Raw genomic sequence first — 13,080 nt, 5'->3', positions numbered from 1 at the left:
CCCCGCCCCGTCCCGTCCCGCCCCGCCCGGGGTTCCGCGCAGGCCGGGGCCTCCCTTGCGGCGCCGCCCCCCGGAGACCCGTGGGAGGTCTGAGCTGGAGCTGAGGCCGGTGCGTGCGGGCAGCCCCGTTCCTGGGACTCGCACGGCCCGCACCTTCGGAACGGGACACGCGTCCGGAAACGTACCGGTAGCGGCCAATTTCAGACCGCAACAGCGTCAGAGGCGACCGCGCCAGCTGCGCGTTACGTGGACAGCGTCCCCTCCCGGAACGGCGCTGTCGCCTGCGGTCCCAGCCCGCCGTGCTGCTGCCCCGCGCCCGGGGGGCGGCCGGCCCGGAGTGAGCAGCGCCTGGGGGCCGCCCCAGCCCCCGCCCGCCGCCCCCACGCGCACCGCGCGCCCGCTTCACCGCCGCCGCTGCCCCGTCACTGCGGGCGGCTGCAGCAGCGCGCGCAGCTCTGGAGCTCACCCTGCCCCTGCTGCCGCTTGCGGAGGGCAGCGGCTGCGCTTCGCCGGGCAGCTCGGGCAGTGCCGGAGGCTGGTGCCAGCGGGCACCGCTGCCGCAGCCACACGCTCTAACCTTGGACATGACGTTGTCTCTTCTGCAGGTACGTCCTTCTCTCCCTATGAAACACGTGGAAGACAGCCCTCAGAAATTAAGACATCGAATGGTAACCAGATAAAATAGCAGCCCAGGCGAGCATCCTGACCAGGGCATAAATAACAAAGTTAAATTACAGACGCAGAAATGATGTTTGTTCACACATACCAAAGAAAATCAAACGACTGCTTCTGAACAGACAGAATACTTCGGGCTTGTTCTTAGATGCGTGCAGTAAGTGTAACCAACAGCAATAGCAAATGTATTTGTTTGTACCATATTCCATTTAAAGCTGCCAAAGACTGAGAAGTGTGGTACACAAATACCGGTTTCTCCAGGAATTAGCTGAATACGCTTTAAGTGAGAGCGAGCTCATTTTCTGTTCAGACAGCAAGCATTAGGCTGCTGAGTAAGGAGCATCAGCTGTGCCAGTTCCATGCGGACTGAAGAGATGGAGGTTGGACGCAGTGAGTTGTTCAGCAGGAGTACCTAAATTTAGTCAGGGAGAGGAGGAATCCTCACAGCAAGATAATGGAAACTTAATCTTTACTACTGCTTCATAGTACTTTTTCTTTCATGCTTAGACACATTATATGTCCCTATTTCAAATTTACCTGAAGGCTTTTTGGACATGCAGTTGCTGCTGCTATGAAGTGAACATTCTGGAATTTTCCTATCTGCCTGTACATTCTGCACTGTAACCGTAGAGATCACAGTTCTGCAAAACCCAGTTATAATAAAACCTGTTTGATAAGTCTGGGCTAACAGGGGAACTAATTACCTAAGCACTACAGAAATGGGCCCGATTCCACAAATTCATCAATTTACTGTGTTATAAAAATCAGGTCTTAGTGTTTTCTTAGGCTAGGCTGGCATGTTCTCAGTATTTCAAGAAGACACAGTACTAGATACACATTTTCTTTATATATTTAATAAAGTTATATATCAACAACTTTTGGATTTGTACTTTTGTTTGAGCATTTATCATTTTGGCAAAAGTGAAATATTAAATACTAGAACTAGACATGCATTCCTTTCATTCAAGCTTAAGAAAACATTTACAAAGTTGACAGATAACATTTATTAAAACATGTTATACAAAAAAGGGGCATGGGACTCTTCTATAAGAAGAAAATACTGAACAGTAACATTAAATTAAAACCATGCTGTACAATTAGGACAGCAATATTTATAGACAAAACTATCCCATCTCTGCAATACAGGCATAACGTCTCACAAAATATCAAGATATGCAAATTTACTATTATAAATGACCTGTTTAGAATAAAAACTTATAGCTCATTAAGGAAGATTCACGTGACTTGCATAAACAGTTACATTTCTGGAAGAAATATGGAATCCCATGAATAAAAAAAAGGAGCAGCAATTGACAGACACAGGCTTCAAGCAAAAATCAGAACTTACAATTTAATCACATTAAAAATATACCATTTTGTTTTCCAGCATCTTCCCCTAGGGCACTGACAGTTTACAGCTTATAGCTAAAGAAACCTAGCTATCCAATGAAGTATTTAAATGACAAACCCAACAACTTTCCTTTGTTGTTTTGAGAAAGGTTCTAATTCTGTTAAAGCGAAATACTCTGTATACTGCTGTAGGCTGTCATAATTCAGAGATGGGTCACCTTTCTGGCACCAAAGCAGAAGTGTTGAGATTACAAGACCTAACATGCCTCCATTCTTTCAGGCTCAATAATACAGGGACATCAAGCATTCTTTTTATAATGAGAAACCAAATACATCAGCCTTTGGTCATCCACCTCGCTTTTGATACAGGGCAAAGTTTCTCAACCCCAGAAACCTCTCAGATGAAAAAAGCTATGACCAAAAATTGTACTGACAGTACCTTCTAGAGTCTACCTGCTCTCCCATAAAACAAACAAGGTAATGTTTAAAAAAACAAAACAACACAACAAAAAAACCCCAACAGCAGTGGTGTGTGATATGGGAACCTCCTCCCTCAAAAGGGTCAGATACACACCTAAGCAGAGATCTTAACCCACCCTGCTAATAGTTGAATTTTTCAGGATGGCAGTTACACAGATTTCATGCTAATTAACATTTTAGTTACAAAATGGAATGAAAAGGAACTTAGCTGTAGTATCATTAAGCATATAATTTCTTACCACATTAAGTATCATTTCTTACCACTGATAGGACAATGAATGGCTTCAAAGTAGCAGGAAATTCTGAAAGCCTCCAGTGTGTATGCGTTTTCAGAAGACATTCACTTTACTACAGCCAACAGCAAGCAATATAAAAATGCACAGATGTTTCTAAGCCATATCATTAAAGATGATGAAGCTTAAGGGAAGATTAATGAAATTCATCATATACATATGCATTCATATTTTATATATATATATATGGATCACTTCCCTACTTTCCACAAACAAGAAGTAATTTCTCGTACCTTGAACAAGACCACTCCATTAGCAAAGATAAAAGCTTGACAGAAGCTGCATCTGCATATCTTGGTTTACTATGTACAACTTTATTGGCCATGAATTGCAGGGTTTCAGTAGCAGGGGGCTGCGAGGGTGACACGTGGCCAGAGGTTGCGAACTGTCCTGTGCTTGGTCAAAACAGGTTCCAGCCTGCGTTAAAATGGATGTAAATGATCCACTGCACACCAAAACTTCAACCAGAAGAGGTACGTACAGTGCCTCTGCTTAAACAAATGTAAGGAGTGGCAGCCGCTAGCAAGAGATGCAAGGAGACGCACAAGGAGAAAATACTCCTGGGGAAACACATATGGAGAAACTGAAGAGCTGCTCTCGGGAAAACATATGGAGAAGACACTGAGGACATGTACAGATACACTCTCACAGAAGGACACACTCCATGCCTGAGGAGATTCACTTCTGAGGGGACTTTGGCCTGTATCTAAGCCATGCCAGAGCAGGCATACCTCTGAAGTAACTGAGGCCCACAGGAGACTGAGGCTGTAACAGACACATCCCTGAAGGGACTATGGCCTGTTGTCACCATGAACAGTGACACTGACCAGCCCAGAGCAGCAGAGGACACCCACTAAGAAATGAAGAGTGTCAGACAAGCCAGCACGAGCCCAACCTCCTCTGTGATCTGTCACCTCGCTAAAAGAATTGGCATGGGCTGAGTGCAACTCTCAGTGAAAACCAGGGAAACTGACTACAAAGGCAGGGAGGAGAGGTGTTAGACTTAAGCTAAGCCTGAGGAAGGGGGAGGAAAGCCATTTTCTTAAGTGTTTAAGTGATTTTTTGTTATCTTTTTCCCCCCAATACCTGATTCAGTGATTAGAAGTTTGTCAAAGGGTTATAAATTAAGTTCAAGAAAACCACCGTACGTTAAATGTTTTGCCTGTGATCAGCAAAAGCAAGTATTTTAGCCATGTATCTCAAGCTTCCCTTAAATTATCAATCCTCTCAACTAGATCTCAGGACAATCATATCAGTATTTTCCTGCAATCAATTGGTTTCATGTATATCAACATCAGAAAGTCAAGTGCTACAAAATCAGTGGAGCAACATTTGTTGGACTTTCAAGACAATGTCATAATACGGGGTAAAACAGTAATAGGCAAATATTAAAAAGTTACTATTTGTGTTAAGTCATTAAAAAAAGGACACGGTTCTATAATATGATCTACTGGACCTGTTATAAAACCTTTAAAGTGTCTCTCGCAGTACATTTTATGTTAAAGCTTTATTTCAAAGTAATCTAACTGCAAACAGGAGTAATATTTAACTTTGAAATGTCCCCTATAAAAGTCATTCCAAGCTGGTAAAAGAAACAGTTTTGCTGGCAGCTCTGTAGGATGGTCTGGGTTTAAGAGAAACAATTTTTTGCTTGACCATGGTTTTCAGCCTTGTGTTTCTGACCAGCCTTTTTTTATGGTTAAATGGGAAGAGGCACCCTTAACCTTTTTATGCAACACTGAAGTGACAATTTGAAAGGGGTTAAGAACTAATATAATATAGAAGATCATTTTTGAAATGAGTATGAGAATACCTTCCCTCAAATGTGATGATGGTACTTGCAGAAATGACACCCTGTTATGGAGTAAGGCCTTGGAGAATGGAAAAATAGGGCCACTGAGCGCAAGAACCCTTTCCTCTACACTCATGTAAACAGGCAAGCATTATTATATTTTTTTTAATATTAAAAAAGACAGTGTTAGCAGTGTGGAAACAAACCATAAAGGGAATATAATTTCTAAGTTTAAAAAACATACTTATAAAGTTTTACGGTTTTTTTGTTGGTTTTTTTTTTTTTTAAATACAAAGTGCTTCTATACATTAAGCGAGCTACAGTGTTAGTGAGCAAATCCCTGTTTAGTTACCTTGATTACAAGGGTTATATATGGCCACCATAGTATATTGTAGAGTTCAATTAAATGCTAAGAATAGGAACTCTGTGGTGCTGACCATTCATGCCCATTGCCAGCAATGGGTTCATCATATTTGGGAATATCTGTTCTAACAAAATTCCATATGAAAAATATCTGAAGCATTAGAAGATTAAGAATTAAGAGCCTCTTAAAAAAATTGAAGTTCATAAGTAGAATGCCAGAAAAGAAGTTACAGTAATTACAGCCCACTGAGTAAACCCCCACTTGTACCAGACATTCACGTTCAGGATACAGTTCAGTTGTATCTTAAGACAATTTGTAACTGGGAGTTAAAAAAAGCATCTAAACAGTAATTATCTTTGTGTGGTTTTGCTTCACCATACAGGGTCATCTGTTTAAGCACGTTATCCTGCATACTGTAGTATCTAATACATAAACTGGGGGCAGACAGGCCTAGGCCTTCAATGCTGGTTAACTTTTTTTCCCCTATGTTACCAGCAGTGTACTTGGACATCACCTGTTTGTATTACAGTCTGTGTATGCTCTAAAGGCTCTTTCCTTTTTATAATACGTTTTAGTAAACTACAAAGAAGGGTTAATTGCTTTTGCATAAGACTGCATTAAGCCTTCAACCCCAAAAATCCTGTTGCCACCTTTATAATTGATGCATTCACTCTACCTGCAGAGCTGGCAGCATCTCTCAGAACTACAAACACTCCTCTATCTCCAAGAATGAGAGCCCAGCATATAGATCCTCATCCTAACGAAGCAGAAGTGCTGCTTTCTCAGCAAAAATCCAGACTTTGGACATGAGCATGGTACCATGTTCTGCAGTACCATTAATAGATCCAAATACCATACTTTCTCTACTTTTTTCCACAAGCAACTTCAGTTGAAGAAGTAAACTCTGGCTGCTTGTGATCACATGTAACCAGTCACAGTAGTTCAGTACCAAGACTCTGTTATATAGATCTCACTATTCAAAGAGTAAAGAATTAAAAGTATAAATACCTATTCATGACTAAATTTTCCTAAAGCAGGTTTCTAAAACTAGGTAGAAGTTCTCAAAGAAGTTTTTGTACCAATAAAAAGTTAAATTGTGAATCCACAAAGTTTGGTACTTGCTACTGTAGTAAGCCACAAAAATCTGATCAGAAAACTATAGTTTATGTTTGATTATTTTGGGTAAGTTCCAAATGCAACTTTTTTTGTCTTTTTTCTTGACAAGACATGCTTATTACACACATTTCTAGAAGCTCTCATGATGTAGCAATCAACCAAGTCAAGCCAAGAGTCATACAGCATTAGACCTTGAGGAACAAAGTTATACTTAACACAGATTGAAGTCTGTAGAGTGCTCAACTATATTTAAATGCTTTACAGACTCTAAGTAGAAATTGGCACAAAATTAGACAATGTTTGTTTTAGTGAAGATGGTTAAAGAAATGGAAGACAGATAAAGGAAAGCCAAACCATCTTTAACATTAACACAGCCTTTCATTAAGCAATACAGCAAAGGCTATTTAATAATGTAGACTGTCTAATAATGTATGTTAAGTATGTTGGCAGTCTCCAGTCTGAATTCTGAAGTGGAATTCCAATTTTTTCCATTACAATGTGAATCATATAACCCGGTTTGGTCATCCTAGTTCTTTTTTTCATTAAGTAGGGCGACCTGAATTCCTGCTTCATGTATTTGCAGGATGTGGGTCAATTGAGAGCTGGGTTTTACTTTGAATTTAGAAGACTCAGAATAACAACAGGACTTCTAAATACTGCTGTGATTACAATCAATGTCACAAAGACCTTACAGACTTCATTCTGCAAGCACCTTTCAGATTAACCATTTGCACTTCACACATTGAACACCTAGAATAATACTGTGGAAAACAAAGTTTGGTCTGCTTATACCAGCATAATCATTAAATTACAACTTAAGGTGGGTTTTTTTGAAAATTTACAATAGCAAGTACCAGACATTATTTGCATAATTATACTCTACTAAACAAAGCAAGCACTAATGTCTTAGTTCATCTCAGTAGTACTCTGCTCAGCTTTAGAAGCCTGATATGACTTGGTACAAGAGGTCACATGCCGATGAAAACTGTCCCGCCACATAAACCTTTTCCCACAGATGTTACACTCATATGGTTTTATGCCTGTATGAATTTTCATATGGCCTACAAGATGGTGTTTCATTTTGAATTTCTTACCACAGACACCACAGCCATAAGGTCGAAGACCAAGGTGCATACTCATATGCCGATCTCTCTGACTTTTGTGTGTAAAGCTCTTTCCACACTGACAAGGATATAGCTTATCAGCATGTGAGAATCCTGTGAGAGATGTTTCTTCTTTAATTCCTGCAGCCATTTCAATGCCTTCACTGTAGCCTGCTGCTATCATAAGATCCTGTCTGTGAGCACCTAAATTTCCATCTGCCCTTTCACCAGAAAATTCTTCCATAGAAGAGCCATAGAAGTCAACTTGTTCATCATAATTACTTTCATCTGCTTGTTCATCAAATTCTGCTTCCATCTTTTTGTCACCTATATGAAAGTCTTCAACACCTGAAGACTGGATTGAATGATCTGCCTGAATGGCATTCATGGATTCAGAAACTTGGTGTTCATCATAAGGATTATCAACACCTTCACAGTCTTGTTCAAATCTTTCTGGTTTCACGTGGATCCACCGCTTGTGAGACATGATGCTGGGTTTGCTATACATAGGCCTGGTATACTGATACTCTGCACTATCACTGGTTCCTTCTTCACCGTCCTGACTTGTCATTCCAGTGCTAAGTCTATCATGTTCTGTTGAAGAATTACTGGGAAGGTACTCATGTTCTGTCAGTTGACATGACAGTTCATCTTTAGAGCTCTCTTCTTCATTTTCGCCATCCCTTAGCTCCTGCACTTTGTGGAATTCCGTCTGTCCTCCAGAGCCAAGTTCAAAGGTTTCTACGAGGCCATTGTAATTACTACTGCTTGGGGACTGGTGATCACTGCCATGATTCATCTTCTGACACAGCACTGTTGGGTTCCCCTCTAGCACTTCAGTGCATTTATCGACTACATGCCACATCTGAAGGAAACTTGCTGCTGTCAAATAACTAACAATTTCTGGAGCAGGCATTACCAGCCGACCTGTATAGGTAGACAGAAGAATGTTTTCAAACACTCTGGGATTCATCACATCAGGCAGGACTATTCGCTTGCTGTTTTTTAGGAGAACCTGATCACAGAAATAAGGTGAACTAGCTGCAAGAACAGCTTTATGGGCTCTGAAGAGATGGCCCTGAACTACAATAGACACATCGCATAATTGTCCTTGCTGGCGCTGCTGGTTTAACTTCTGCAAAATGGTGCTAGAAAAATCTGGAAATTCCACTCGAAATGAGCTTGACCCAGACTCCATTTCATTACAAATTTAGTGTTGTGCTGCAAGAAAAAAAAAACATATCAGAAATTCTGCTTAGTAAAGTATTAATCTTTGCATTTCCTTCTACATTTTTTCTTTTTCTTTAACAAGTAACACTTAAGCAGACTCATATGGAACTCAACATTTTCTGGAACCTATGTCAGTGCTGTACTTCTATTTCTCCCACCCCACCTCATTTCTCTCTTTTCTGAAAGTTGTACTGAGACCACTGATTGCTATGCCAGTGCATTTCACTGTGTTTCTTCTATCCAAGAGGACTCATCACCTACAGCAGAGCTACAAGCAGCATGTTACCGAGCTGAGATAGATTAAGCATTTCAAGCATGAGTTTAGGACAAGAAAAAAAGTTATTTGATGAAATTACAGCAGTACAGTTCTAATTCCAGGATGTCCCAGTGTTTATAACAGCATATGAAAAATTGTGCATTTCAATTGCCAACAAAATCATCTCACTAATCCCCCAATACAGACTGACTGTACTCTTATGAAATATTCCACTTTAAATGCTTTCAAAAGCCAGCATATCAATTCATACAATGACAAAGGCAACACACATAGAACCCTAGTGAGAATGAAGCTTGTCACTCTCCTGGGATGTCTGCCTGTTTTATTAACTCAAAGGTGGAATAGCAACATCTTGTACAGCTGCAGGACTATAATCCAATCTTTTAATTCTGTGATTTTCCAGATGTTATTATAAACACTCCTTACTTTAAGAAAACCTTACAGAATTTTAAATGTTAATCAGGAAAGCAACACCTCTGCTGTACAGATTTTTTCTGTATGTACCTTGTGTATTTGTAACAACACAACAATTATATGCTAGAAGCTCGGCTAAGAGTTCACAAGAGTCTTAAGGTCTCTCTACTCCCATGATCCAGATGTCTTACTACAAAGTTAATGGTCTTTTAAGCAGTAATACAATTCTTTAAAATGTCTATTTAAATTTTAAATTTAATTTGAGATATTTACATGTTATTATCACTAAAAATAATGACAGAAATTTAAATGCAACTACAAAAGACCACCATTAACTGCCTAAGTTAACGCAATTTTCAATTTGATAAACTGTAAATAGGACACAACGGAATTCCCGAAGAGCCACAGAGTAGCAAGCAGTTTTCCTCCATCAAGTTATGTTTCTCATAAGTGGGCAAGTGTCAAAGTTTTAACAGATGGGACTGTACACCTGAGAACGAATACTTATTAAATTAGCAGATAGCATATATGCCCAGAATTTAAAGCACTTTGTTAATATAGCGCAAAAATATAATTTGCATTACAAAAACTTGGAGGATTGAAGTGAAAGTACTTCTATGGAAATATGGAATCAAGAAAATATGGTTGTGAATCCTTGCTACAGAAAACCTGTACAATAACCATAGTACTTTCCATACAGTTATGTAACCATCAGCAGACAACTGTTCATTTGGTGCTCTGTGTTAAAATGCTGACACATCAGCACAAATGTATGACTCCTAAGTGCAGAAAAAGCAGCAGTGTTTGCTTACAAAATGCAGACTACAGTGGAGTGATTATGTAAATCACTCAATGTTTAATCAACAGCTTATGGTTACATAATCCCTTCCTTACCATTCTGATCAGTCTCCCGACTCATATTCTTAACAACTCAACCCAGCCCCTCCCCATCCAAAAACTCAAGTGTTCTATCTCCAAAATTTCAGAGCCAGAAAAGGGTGACAAGCGCATGGAGCAGAGATGAACACAGACTATTCACTGTTATTTTACATAAAGGTGAACAGGTTTTCCATAGAAAAGAGAGCATGGGAGTTTGAAAGCCATCCAGACTTTTCAATAAATACGAGCCTAACCTCCTTGTAAACATTGAAACTGTCATCTTCTGCAAAACTGTGAAGAAACGGCTTTTAAAATTCCTTTTTATTTTTCACTAGAAGCATGTTAGCAATCTGACTTTCTTATGAAGGTCTCTGAAGAAAACAGACTGGGAAGAATAACCTGTTATTTATGAAACCCATTTGTAAACAAAAATAATCGCAGCAACATAGTCAAAAGAAAAAAAGGTACCTTTTTGACCACAGTTTCCTTCCTTCTTCAAATCTTACACTAATTTACAGTGCTGGTTAGTGGGAGGAACTGAAAGCAATGAATAAAGCTCCCACTGGAAGACAGTCAAATGACTGAAAATTTTGCAGTTGACCACCATAACTTGCTGTATACGGTCACATTCATTTTTACATTTTCATAAAAGGTAACTTTTACTGGTGAAACAAGTGTTTAACTTGAGGTGTTTACCAGCTACCTTGGGATCCTCAGATTCAAGATGAGGATCCATCAACATTTAAGTTTTGGTTTTTAAAACACTTGGTGGTACGAAGTAGTTTTCCTTTGACTGCTTCACATAAATCATGGGCGAGTAGTTGCATTCTGCTGAGACAGTAACCAAGGTACATCAGCTGAGGAAACAGCCCAGAAGTTGCAAATCTAGCACACTGCTACTTTCAAGTGCTTTGACTAACAATGTATGAAAGAGGAAAGCACTTTACATCACAAAGCGTTGCTCCCCAGAGAGTTCTCAGAGCTTGCTTTAAATATTTGACAAACTAGAAATGATGATGCATATCCTTGAACAGGCTTCTTGAGATGTATCCCCAGAAGCGTATGGAAACTTCACATGAAGGTGCAAAACAGAAAATAGTACCATTTCCCCACCTTTCACATGAAATAAAAAGTCTAGGACAGTAATCAATTCCCCAGAAGTGAATTTCCACAAACTGTCACACCTCAACTGTAAAGGTGAAATTTGGATTGAATACTACATTTATAACCTAGCTGTCATACAGCCACTTTTAGCTAGTCCAAGAACAATCTGTATGATTGGCAATATAAACAGTTCAATGGTCTGACTGTTCCTTAATTTAGTAAATCAAATGGAATATTAAAAATCTGCTGTTTCTAAATTACTTTCCTTGGAAAAGAAATCTTTGAAAAGCTTGCAGTTTGGTTGATCATCTTCAAGTTGTCACCTACATAACAGCTGACAACCACCTTTAAATTTACTGTCTTCAGCACTCCTCAGAGTTTTCTTCCTCAACCCATCAGTCCTGCTCTGTACCCATACAACCAATCCACCTCACGAGACCACATCAGCTACCAGGATTCTTCCAGCCGGTAACAGAATACTATGCTTCCCAGCTCAGTTGTTAATTTCTCTTAACACATTGCTTAAAACAGCTTGACAACGTTATTTATTTGAAACAGTAACCTTATATCTAGTATACATTATAAAATATCTGCTTCTTTTAAACAAATGGATTTTTTTTTAATGCACAGTTCTTTACCTCCTTTCAGAATATTCTCAGTTTTAGGACTACTATTTTTCAATACTTGCCTACAAAAAAGATGAGCCTTCAGGATACGCTCAACTGAAATTTAAAGAGAAGCATCTATAGACTTTATATAATTACTGCTAGTCTAAACTGCCACCTTTCAGCAAGGACTCGGCATGCCACCCCAGAAACGACGGCAGGTGGAAGCAGACTTTTATACATTTTAAGTTCTCGTGAAAAGCAAAGCCATCAAAACGTAGGTAAAACATTTTCTATTGGTAAAGCCATACGTGTCAAGAAAACTTTGTTTTTCCTCCCTTTAAAACCTGTTCTGTTTCTGCATTCTCCTTATCCCAGCCCACAGAGAACAAAGTCCTTCTCTTTTAGTCAACCCAAAAAAAAAAAAATCAGTCTCCATGCTGCAACATGAAGTACAACATGAAAGGCACGTATGGCTTGCTGAAAAATAAAACCACGTGCAAGCAAGTAGTTACTTCAGTTCTCCATACGTAAGGCTTCGGCAGAAATTAATCTCCGACATTTGCCACGGCAGCACCTCAGAATGCGGCAGCCCTGGCCGCACCGGTGAGGCCCTGCCCGGGCGGCGCTACTGACTGCCCCGGGCCGCGGGCCCAGCCAGGCCAGGCCCCCGCGGCGGCCGACCCCGCCAATCGGCTCCGCCCGCAGCAGCCCGGAGCCAGCACTGGCCTCCCCACCACCGCCCGCGGCTCCTCGCTCCGCCGGGCAGAGCCGCGGCGGCCAAGAAAGCGGCGCGGGGGCCCCCAAGCGCGGCGGGGCGAGGGAAGGCCTCGCTCGCCGCCCCGCCCCGGAGCGGGCCCACGGAACCGGCCCCGGCGGCAGCGCGGCCTCCCGCGGGCCACGGGCATGCGACGTCTCACCTGCGGGCCTCTGAGCGTCTCGCATAGCGGGATGCGACCCCGGCCCCAGCGCTCGGTGCAGCCGGCACTGCCTCCGCGCCCCAGCCCGGCCGCCGCCGGAAGCAGGCAGCCCGCCCTTCCTGCGCACAACTTCCGCATCCCGCTCACGTGGCGGCCCGGCTCGGCCCTGCTGCTTCCTGCCCGCGAGGGGCCGCGGTGGGGCAGGGCCGCGGGGGACGCCCCGCCCCTACCCCGCCGGGCGGCTCTTACCCGGAGCAGCGCCGGCGCCCCCTGCTGGCGCCGCCTTCCTGCGCGGTGCCGCATGCAGCCTCCCCGGCCCGGGAGCGGGGTCCTTCGCCACCGGGTCGGGGCCTTGCGGGACCATTCGCCACCGCCCGGGCGGCTGCGGGGACGGCGGCGCTCTCGCACCCCGCAGGTGTCCGCGCCTTTCCGCCGCGGGCGGGCGGGCGGGCAGGCAGGCAGGCAGCTGGGCCGCGGC

The 13,080-nt window shown here is 42.2% G+C and overlaps 1 protein-coding gene and 1 long non-coding RNA gene across 2 annotated transcripts; one reads left to right on the top strand and one right to left on the bottom strand.

Moving 5' to 3' along the window:
- The first annotated feature begins 72 nt into the window (after positions 1–72).
- LOC129784675 (uncharacterized) lies at positions 73–1,704 on the top strand. The gene is made up of 2 exons (XR_008747722.1): positions 73–187; positions 606–1,704. It is a non-coding gene; the product is annotated as an uncharacterized LOC129784675 (long non-coding RNA).
- Positions 1,510–12,757, bottom strand: ZBTB43 (zinc finger and BTB domain containing 43). The gene is made up of 2 exons (XM_055806741.1): positions 12,603–12,757; positions 1,510–8,394 (listed from the first exon to the last, which is right to left on the bottom strand). The coding sequence occupies exon 2, from the start codon at positions 8,369–8,371 to the stop codon at positions 6,977–6,979; it is 1,395 nt and encodes a 464-aa protein (XP_055662716.1). The 5' UTR covers positions 8,372–8,394; positions 12,603–12,757; the 3' UTR covers positions 1,510–6,976.
- Between the last annotated feature and the right edge of the window lie 323 nt (positions 12,758–13,080).

Source organism: Falco peregrinus, chromosome 1 (genome assembly GCF_023634155.1).
Source record: "Falco peregrinus isolate bFalPer1 chromosome 1, bFalPer1.pri, whole genome shotgun sequence".
NCBI lineage: Eukaryota > Metazoa > Chordata > Aves > Falconiformes > Falconidae > Falco > Falco peregrinus.
This window is presented reverse-complemented; position numbering and strand designations above follow the sequence as displayed.

Coding starts and splice junctions, on each gene's coding strand:
- ZBTB43 (XM_055806741.1), bottom strand. CDS start 8,371: ATGGAGTCTGGGTCAAGCTCATTTCGAGTGGAATTTCCAGATTTTTCT.